At 49.2% G+C, this 9,986-nt stretch overlaps 1 protein-coding gene across 1 annotated transcript in view; it reads right to left on the bottom strand.

Moving 5' to 3' along the window:
- Nucleotides 1-1,038: 1,038 nt before the first annotated feature.
- Nucleotides 1,039-9,986, bottom strand: part of LOC126334635 (toll-like receptor 4) — a 299,100-nt gene continuing 290,152 nt past the window's right edge. Inside the window, exon 5 of the mRNA XM_049997073.1 lies at nt 1,039-5,981. Within this exon, the coding sequence (XP_049853030.1) occupies nt 4,210-5,981 (1,772 nt within the window). The 3' untranslated portion in view covers nt 1,039-4,209. The remainder of the gene's footprint in view (nt 5,982-9,986) is intronic.

The raw sequence follows: 9,986 nt of genomic DNA, 5'->3' as shown, positions 1-9,986 counted from the left end.
AGTAAAGGGAAGGAGCAGGAATCAGAACAGCGGGAAGATTAACATCAAAATTGGTGGTCACGAAGTAGGCGAAGTTAAGGAATTCTGCTGCTTTGAAAGCAAAATAGCCTATGATGGACGAAGCAAAGACGACGTAAAAAATCAGACTAGTGCAGGCAATGACGCGTCCCAGGCTAAAAGAAGTCTATTGGTATCAACCGTAAGCCCTACTAGACGTTTGCACCACAGCATCGTGTGCTATTGAGTAGCAGACTGTGGGAAAATCGGAACTGAAAAGAGGCGAACCGCCTGAAATGTGGTGCTACAGAAGAGTGTTGAAAATTGGGTTGACTGATAAGATACGGAACAAGGAGCTTTTACACAGAGTCAGCCGAGAAAGAAACACGGAAAACACTGACAATAAGAAGGGAAAGAATTATAGGAGATGTGTTAGGACGCCGGAAATAATGTCAAACGGTCTAGAGGGAGATGTAGAGAATAAAAATTGGAGAGGAAGACAGAGATTGGATTACATCCTGCAAATAATTGAGGACATTGGGTTCAAAACCTACTCCAAGTTGAAGAGGAGAGGAATTCGTGGTGGCCCGCATTAAACCTGTCAAACAACTGAGAACTTAGGAATGAGGCGACGTATTCCGCGTTTAATAAGACCGTCACAGCTACTGGCGCAGTGCCTATAGCGAACAGTGTGATGGCGTTGCGACCCGGACATGCATGAAAAATTATTCTTCGACCCATCGAAAACTCTTTGCATTTATAGCTAAAACTACATGTATCAAGGGAATGTATATTATTTTACAGGAGGGACCTTATTGCACAGAAATTCTTATATGGCTCCCGTCCTGTGTGATATGAGTTCTAGAGAATTTTTTGAAAGTACTGTTATTATGACATTGGTTTGTTATGTATGGTACGAAATGTCCCCTAACTTTAGTGTCTCATCTCAAGATATTCACAAATAGAAGGTATAGTTTATGTTTGTAACTAGAAAGAAGATCGATTTCTTAATATTAGTAGGTGAAATAGAGGAAAGGAAAATTACATGGCAAGGTAAACATTTTATTTTCTTTCTTGCGTCCTCTTGTTTTTAAATAACAGCATATTTTAAAGTAACATACCATTTACACAAAAATATCAAGATGGAATCAGAGAAATAGGAAGAGAGATATCGAAACCAAACCAAAAGTGCATTGTCCAGTTTACTGGTATAATAATAACGAACTGTAATCATAATTATATGTAGTGCTTGTAAACTTCACTTGGCTCAAACGTGAAATTTAAAATGGAATGTTTAGCTAAATACATTTCTGATTTATAAACCAAATTTATATTATAGTAATTTGGCCTGCAAATATTTAATACACAAGTGTCACATCGAAATATGGGAGACGAGGCACATTTAAATCCAGCCTAAGTGTATCATCAGTTTCATGTCTTAACTCAAAGTAACACAAACGCTGTGAATTATATACATAAGAAAAAGTAATAAAAAAGCACCGTGCCACATTTCCTTATCACAGACAGTACACAACACTCAAAATGGCGCTGTGTGATAACTAGTCACTGCATGTCCCAACTAAATTGTAAGTCAAAGTGTTTGCATTGTCATTTACATAGCAAATCGACAAGCACATGTACAGTAAGAGTAACGTATTTTAAAATATTGTTATCAGTCTTATAAGAATTGGTCGACACTTGACATACGAATCGATGCCCATAACTCCACATCATAGCAGTACCTAAAGATTAAACAAATTTAGAAAAAGTATATACAACAGTCTTCTGCTCAGGACACGCCTTCTCCATAACTGTTAGAAAGTCAGTTGCTCCCCATACATCACAAAAATCGATTCAAGGTAAATACGAGTACAGCAAAATGATACACAGAATCCGGCAGATTGTGTCAATGATGATGTTAATTTCAAAGATAGATAAGTGCACTATTTTTAAAGTCAATAGTTTTAGCGTTGTGGAATCAATTCGAAACACAATGTACGTTGACCAGGAAAATACACCTTGAAACCGCACAACAGATTTTTGTAAAGTATACAAGAAAAAAATATTTACTTTAATAAGGCCAAAATTCAGAGGTTTTTCTTTCAAAAGTGGACAAGTTCTAAACTTCGGTTATATACATAAACAGAGAGCTCCGTTCCATTTACAGGTCATTCACACAGAATATCAGTATAATCGTAAAATTCTGCTAGTCAAATTGTCTCACAATTTATATCACAATACATGGACTATATTTCTGTGTTCTCGGTGAAATTGGAAATTTCCAGGTTTATGATTTTTCAGCCGGGTTCGTGTTGCTACTTTCTTCCCGAACTCCCTGAATCACGGGTAGCGAGTAAGTGGGGCACCTATCACTGTCGAAGCAACCTACGTGATAGACTCTGCTGTCGTGCTTCCAGCACTCTCGCTATGAGCTGGAGCAGGGAATTGAAGTGTCTGTGCATTTTTCTCGCCTTTAAAACTTTAACGTGTTCGAGTTTCGTGAGAAGCGTTACACGATGTAATTTTTTGTGTTCGTCTGGACGTAAATGGTTCTGTAATATGTGACGAGTTGTAGAGAACTTTTGGTCAGTGTGCCATGTCCCTTACAGGGCGTTTTTGTTGGCACAGGGCTTTTAAAAATAGCCGGGAACGTTGCAGGTTGCAAAGAGGAGGAGGCGCATCTCTCACGGTCTTTGAAGGTGATCCACGACTCAACATTAGACAGCTTGATGGTATTCTAGAAGTGTTCACACTCTTTCAAAGAACCTTTTCACATGTCTAGAATATGCAAATTCTGGGTACCGTGACTGTTTATCGCAGTTCAAAAGGAGAATCGTGTTGATGTGTTCTGCTATTAGAAACAGTATATAGGAGATGATGGCGATGCACGGTAGCAAAACATTACGAGCCAACTGATGATGGGCTACATTCCAAAGAAGAGCAAATATGTGTTTGGACGGTGGAAGCTTCATCAGCTACTACCAGCCCTCACGTTAGGCAAATTGTAGCAGAGACACATGTGACACTATGCGACTTTTAGGTAATGAAACCCTGGCAGTAACGTTTTAGAGGCGAGAACGGCTTTCATCACGACTTCCAGGGGCGCCAACGGTGATGGGAGAATTGAATCACATTGGGTAGACAGAATATTGAACCTCTGAAATAGAGTTTTTAGAAAATGAGTACCAGTCTTTACTGAACATTCCTTGCACTAATTTTCAGTCTTTCCTTTGGTAGATACTTGAAACACAGTCATTACAATGTTATTGTCTCGAATATTTTGCTGGAAAACTGGACATCGTAAGCTCCAGTAATATTTTTATTCAACTGGCATCAACAGTCTCCCAAAATTTCTCCACGACTTATTTCAGCTCTTAAGCCATTTTAAAGTGTTTACAAACGAACAACGGGAGCCCATCTGTCAGTTGCAGCACAGCCCGCCCACGGTAGCTGAGTGGTCAGTGCGACAGAATGTCAATCCTAAAGGCCCGGGATCGATTCCCGGCTGGGTCGGAGATTTTCTGTGCTCAAGGACTGGGTGATGTGCTGTCCTAATCATCATAATTTCATCGCCATCGTCGAGCAAGTCGCCGAAGTGGCGTCAAATCAAAAGACTTGCACCCGGCGAACGGTCTACCCGACGAGAGGCTCAAATCACATGACATTTATTTTTATTACTTGCACCACATACACTCAAACTACCGCTGTCTGTGCGTCTGGCGCACTGCAAGAGACAGAGTGCCTGCTGTTATTCAGTTGAAAAACCGTGAAAATGGCCAAGGGCTGAAATCAGTCGTGAACAAATTTTGGTGCAATTGACTCTGCGACTCAGCGAAAGAAACACAGGTGAAGGAAGATGTGTTAGCTAGGTCCTGAGAAGCTCCGTCGGACCAGGATCGAAGGGGCGATCTAGATCTTAAATACGAAAATATGAAATGAGGAATCGCGAAAATGACGAAAATATGAAGAATGCTGTAGAGGAGTGGTCGATGTCTCTTCGTCGAGGAATGTATTGAGATCGTGACTGGCCATTACAAATTGGTCAGTAGTTAGTGGAGTGAGATGGCGAACGTATGTACAATTCCGAGGAATATGATGAAAGAGTACCCTGGATATGAGCACTACTACACAGATCGGAGAAGGCAGTTGATGGAGAAGATACTCAGTCCAAGTGGCGCGCGAGTCGTCGGTGGGCAGAGAGACGCCGCGACGTCACTGGTCGGCAGCCTTGACGGAGATGGCGGGCGGAGCGAGCGCGGCGCGCAGCTTCTGCCAGAAGAGGCGCTGCTTGGCGGGCTCGGGGTCCCACTGGAGGTAGAGGCGCGTGCGCAGCAGGTGGCGCAGCGTGGGCGTGAGGTGGCCGGCCGGCACCTCGCCCAGCTTGACGATGACGAGCGCGCCCTCGTCGCCGAAGATGCGCTGGTGCTGCGCCAGCGTCGCCTCCCAGCGGCACCACTGCGAGCGCGCGAACGCGTCGCTCACCACGAGCAGGGTGCGCCGGCTCAGCGCCACCGACTGCAGCACGCACTCCGAGATGGCCGAGCCCACCTGGAAGTCGCGCTCGAACACGCACAGCTTGAGGAACGGCTCGTAGTTCTCGAGCATCGCCACGAGCCGCACCACGAAGTTGCGGTCCTCGCTGCTGTACGACACGAAGGCGTCGTACTGGTAGTTGGTGTAGGACTGCAGGGCGCGGTCGGCGCGGCCGGCGCACGCCCGGCCCAGGAGGTCGGTGCGCGCCAGGAAGAGCCAGTAGCGGAGGTAGGCGCGCTGGTTGTAGCAGACGGCGGCCACCAGCAGCACCAGCACCAGCAGCGAGCCGCCGACGGCGCCGGGCCACCAGGCGGAGGTCTTCGCCGGCGCGGCGGTCCCGTCCAGCAGCGCCTGCAAGAACTGCGAGAGGTTGCGGTCGCGCCACGCGTCCGGAGAGTAGCACGCGGGAGCCGCCTCGCCACTCAAGTTCCCTGCACTGCCCCCGTTCGCGCTCAGCCACTCCCTCACGTTCTTGTACAGCGGCGCGTAGCAGATGAACGGGTTGTCCCCCAGCTCCACGCGCGACCGACCGGACAAGTCGTCCAGCATGGCGGGAGACAGGTACGTCATCCTGTTAAACGAGAGCAGCACAGTGTCCAGCCTCGTATTGTTGTCGAACACCCGTCCCCTCTTCCACGACTCTAGCTCGTTGTGGGACAAATCGATTCCCAGTAAATTCGTGAGGGGCGCGAAAACGGCTCCACTGATGCTGTGTATACCGTTCCGCTCCAGGCTCAGGTACTGCAGACTCGCGAGGTGGACGAACACACTCGGGTCGTCGGCGAGGTGCGTGATACCGCAGTTCCCCAGCAGGAGTACTTCGAGGCTGTCCAGTCCTCGGAACACTCCCGCCGTGAGATTCGTTCCCGACAGGCGGTTGTCCTCCAGTGTCAAGAAGCGCAGTTTGTTCAGGTCGTGGAAGGCGCCCACCTCGATCCTAGAAATGTGACCGTGCTTCAGGGAGAGTTCCTGGTCCAGGTTGGTGAGGCCACCGAAAGTGTCTTTGAGCAGGAAGTGTATGTTATTGTAGGACAGGTTGAGGTAGGAGAGGTTGTGCATGTGGGCGAAGCTGTTCTCGCCGAGGACGAAGACGGACGGGGACGGCTTCTCGCGCGAGTTGGCGGAGAGGTCCAGCGAGCGCAGCTGCGGCAGGAGGCAGCCTGCCGAGGCGCCGGGCAGGCTGTTGCCGCCGAGCAGCAGCGTGCGCAGGTTGGGTAGCAGCGCCGGGTCGAGCGCGCCCTCCTGCACCGCCACGGCGGCCACATCGCGCAGGTCGAGGTGGCGCAGCCGCGGCATGGCGGGGAACGCGCCCGCCGGCAGCGTCTGGAAGCGGTTGCCCGCCAGCGACAGGTTCGTCACGCCCGACCGGCCCACCGCAGACAGCAGCTCCGGCGGCGGCCGCTTCTGGAAGCCCGCGCCCGACAACTCCAGCACGCGCAGCGACGAGTTGCCTGTGTCACATAACAAAGGTTGAAAACTCGACAAATGCCCCGAAACGTTAAACAAAAATGAAAAAAACTCCGTCTTCAGGCCACGAGTGGCCACAACTGCAATACCGATCGTTTCTACAACTACCTTACTGCATTTTACCTACCCCCTTTCAGAAGGACGCCCCTTTTGTGGTTTCCTGAGAGTATAAAAAAAAAAAAGAAACGAACGCCTAGTCCCTTCCACACAGCCGCTGCTACCCGTGTAGCCGCTTCCTGTGTGAAATGAACTCATGACCTACACTCCTGGAAATGGAAAAAAGAACACATTGACACCGGTGTGTCAGACCCACCATACTTGCTCCGGACACTGCGAGAGGGCTGTACAAGCAATGATCACACGCACGGCAGAGCGGACACACCAGGAACCGCGGTGTTGGCCGTCGAATGGCGCTAGCTGCGCAGCATTTGTGCACCGCTGCCGTCAGTGTCAGCCAGTTTGCCGTGGAATGCGGAGCTCCATCGCAGTCTTTAACACTGGTAGCATGCCGCGACAGCGTGGACATGAACCGTATGTGCAGTTGACGGACTTTGAGCGAGGGCGTATAGTGGGCATGCGGGAGGCCGGGTGGACGTACCGCCGAATTGCTCAACATGTGGGGCGTGCGGTCTCCACAGTACATCGATGTTGTCGCCAGTGGTCGGCGGAAGGTGCACGTGCCCGTCGACCTGGGACCGGACCGCAGCGACGCACGTATGCACGCCAAGACCGTAGGATCCTACGCAGTGCCGTAGGGGACCGCACCGCCACTTCCCAGCAAATTAGGGACACTGTTGCTCCTGGGGTATCGGCGAGGACCATTCGCAACCGTCTCCATGAAGCTGGGCTTCGATCCCGCACACCGTTAGGCCGTCTTTCGCTCACGCCCCAACATCGTGCAGCCCGCCTCCAGTGGTGTCGCGACAGGCGTGAATGGAGGGACGAATGGAGACGTGTCGTCTTCAGCGATGAGAGTCGCTTCTGCCTTGGTGCCAATGATGGTCGTATGCGTGTTTGGCGCCGTGCAGGTGAGCGCCACAATCAGGACTTCATACGACCGAGGCACACAGGGCCAACACCCGGCATCATGGTGTGGGGAGCGATCTCCTACACTGGCCGTACACCTCTGGTGATCGTCGAGGGGACACTGAATAGTGCACGGTACATCCAAACCGTCATCGAACCAATCGTTCTACCATTCCTAGACCGGCAAGGGAACTTGCTGTTCCAACAGGACAATGCACGTCCGCGTGTATCCCGTGCCACCCAACGTGCTCTAGAAGGTGTAAGTCAACTACCCTGGCCAGCAAGATCTCCGGATCTGTCCCCCATTGAGCATGTTTGGGACTGGATGAAGCGTCGTCTCACGCGGTCTGCACGTCCAGCACGAACGCTGGTTCAACTGTGGCGCAAGGTGGAAATGGCATGGCAAGCCGTTCCACAGGACTACATCCAGCATCTCTACGATCGTCTCCATGGGAGAATAGCAGCCTGCATTGCTGCGAAAGGTGGATATACACTGTACTAGTGCCGACATTGTGCATGCTCTGTTGCCTGTGTCTATGTGCCTGTGATTCTGTCAGTGTGATCATGTGATGTATCTGACCCCAGGAATGTGTCAATAAAGTTTCCCCTTCCTGGGACAATGAATTCACGGTGTTCTTATTTCAATTTCCAGGAGTGTATTAATCGGAACCCGGAAACCCACCACCAGATGGCGCAAGTCAAGGAATCTGCAGCCTATACGGTCACAGAAACGAGTGAGCCTCTGATTCAGACCCTCCATTCGGCTCTGCACCAAAGAACCACAGTCGGTTCTGTCGACGATGCAGCTATCGGTGAGCTCCGCCTTAATCTCTGAAGCAAGACTGGCAGTCTTTACCATTTCCGCTAGCCGCCTGAAACCAGAGAGAATCTCCTCCGACCCAAAGTCACACACGTCAGTGGTACCGACATGGACCGCCACCTGCAGTTGGCTGCACCCCGTACACTTTATGGCAGCCGGAAGCAGCCTTTCCACGTCCGAAATGGCTCCCCTGGCATGCAAACGGGGTGCACACTGGCTTCCTTACCCTCCTTGCCAGCCATTTTCCTAATGGACCCCATTACGCGCCTGACGTTGGAGCTCCTAACTACAGCTCCCAATTACTTTGGAGCCATCCTCAAACGGTGAGATCAAGACAACAATCAAGCAGGTAAAGAATGGAAAGGCTCCATGGGCAGAGAACATTGCATCAGATCTTCTGATTAATGACCTAGACATAGTCACTGATCTTATCCGCCCTATTTTGATAAAGATCTGGAATTTGGATAGCATGCCACGGGAGTGGAGAAGATTCCTCACAAAATTTCGCAAAAAAAGAACACAACTCCGACAATCTTAACTGGAGGGGAATCACCTTGCTTATGATTTCAAGCGGAGTTTTGGCGAGAAGAATCCTTAACAAAATCAAGGTGCAAGTTGAACTACAGATAAAAAAGCAGCAAGCTGATTTTAGAAGTAATCGTTCGTCTGCAGATAAAATAAACACTCTTAGACTCATTATACAACAGTCAAATGAATTCGTTACTAGTCTTCACATTCTTTTTCTAGGCTCTGAATAGGCCTTCGACTCCACTAAATGTAGTCACTCCGTCTTCAGGCCACGAGTGGCCTCCCGGGACCATCCGACCGCCTTGTCATCCTCAAAGGAGGGTGCGGATAGGAGGGGCGTGGGGTCAGCAAACCGGTCTCCAGGTCGTTACGATGGTATTCTTGACCGAAGCCGCTACTGTTCGGTCCAGTAGCTCCTCAATTGGAATCACGAGGCTGAGTGCACCCCGAAAAATGGCAACAGCGCATGGCGGCCTGGATGGTCACCCAGGAAGACTGCACTGTAGTTCCTTCTCTACATTGTCGCACATATGGTAGATATCGAAATAGACGACAGAGGGATAGAGTAACAATTAAACTCGCTCAAAAGAGGAAAGGCCGCTCGACCTGATGGGATACCAGTTCGATTTTACACTGAGTAAGCGAAGGAACTTGCCCTCCTTCCTGCAGCGGTGTGCCGTAGGTCACTATAAGAGCGTAGCGTTCCAAAGGACTGGAAAAGGGCACAGGTCATCTCCGTTTTGAAGAAGGGACGTCGAGCATATGTGCAGAATTATAGACTTATATCTCTAACGTCGATCAGTTGTAGAATTTTGGAACACGTATTATGTTCGAGTATAATGACTTTTCTGGAAACTAGAAATCTACTCTGTATGAATCAGCATGGGTTTCGAAAAAGACGATCGTGTGATACACAGCTCGCGCTATTCGTCCACGAGACTCAGAGGGCCATAGACACGGGTTCCCAGGTAGATGCCATGTTTCTTGACTTCCGCAGGGCGTTCGATACAGTTCCCCACAGTCGTTTAATGAACAAAGTAAGAGCATATGGACTATCAGACTAATTGTGTGATTGGATTGAAGAGTTCCTAGATAACAGAACGCAGCATGTCATTCTCAATGGATAGAAGTCTTCCGAAGTAAGACTGGTTTCAGGTGTGCCGTAGGGGAATGTCATAGGACCGTTGCTATTCACAATATACATAAATGACCTCGTGGACGACATCGGAAGTTCACTGAGGCTTTTTGCTAATGATGCTGTGGTATATCTAGAGGTTGTAACAATGGAAAATTGTACTGAAATGCAGGGGGATCTGCAGCGAATTAACGCATGGTGCAGGAAATGGCAGTTGAATCTCAATGTAGACAAGTGTAATGTGCTGCGAATACATAGAAAGAAAGATCCCTTACCATTTAGCTACGATATAGCAGGTCAGCAACTGGAAGCAGTTAATTCCATAAATTAACTGGGAGTACACGTTAGGGGTGATTTAAAATGGAATGATCATATAAAGTTGATCGTCGGTAAAGCAGATGCCAGACTGAGATTCATTGGAATATCCTAAGTAAATGCAATCCGAAAACAAAGGAAGTAGGTTACAGTATGCTTGTTCGC

The sequence above is a fragment of the Schistocerca gregaria genome, chromosome 2 (genome assembly GCF_023897955.1).
Source record: "Schistocerca gregaria isolate iqSchGreg1 chromosome 2, iqSchGreg1.2, whole genome shotgun sequence".
NCBI lineage: Eukaryota > Metazoa > Arthropoda > Insecta > Orthoptera > Acrididae > Schistocerca > Schistocerca gregaria.
This window is presented reverse-complemented; position numbering and strand designations above follow the sequence as displayed.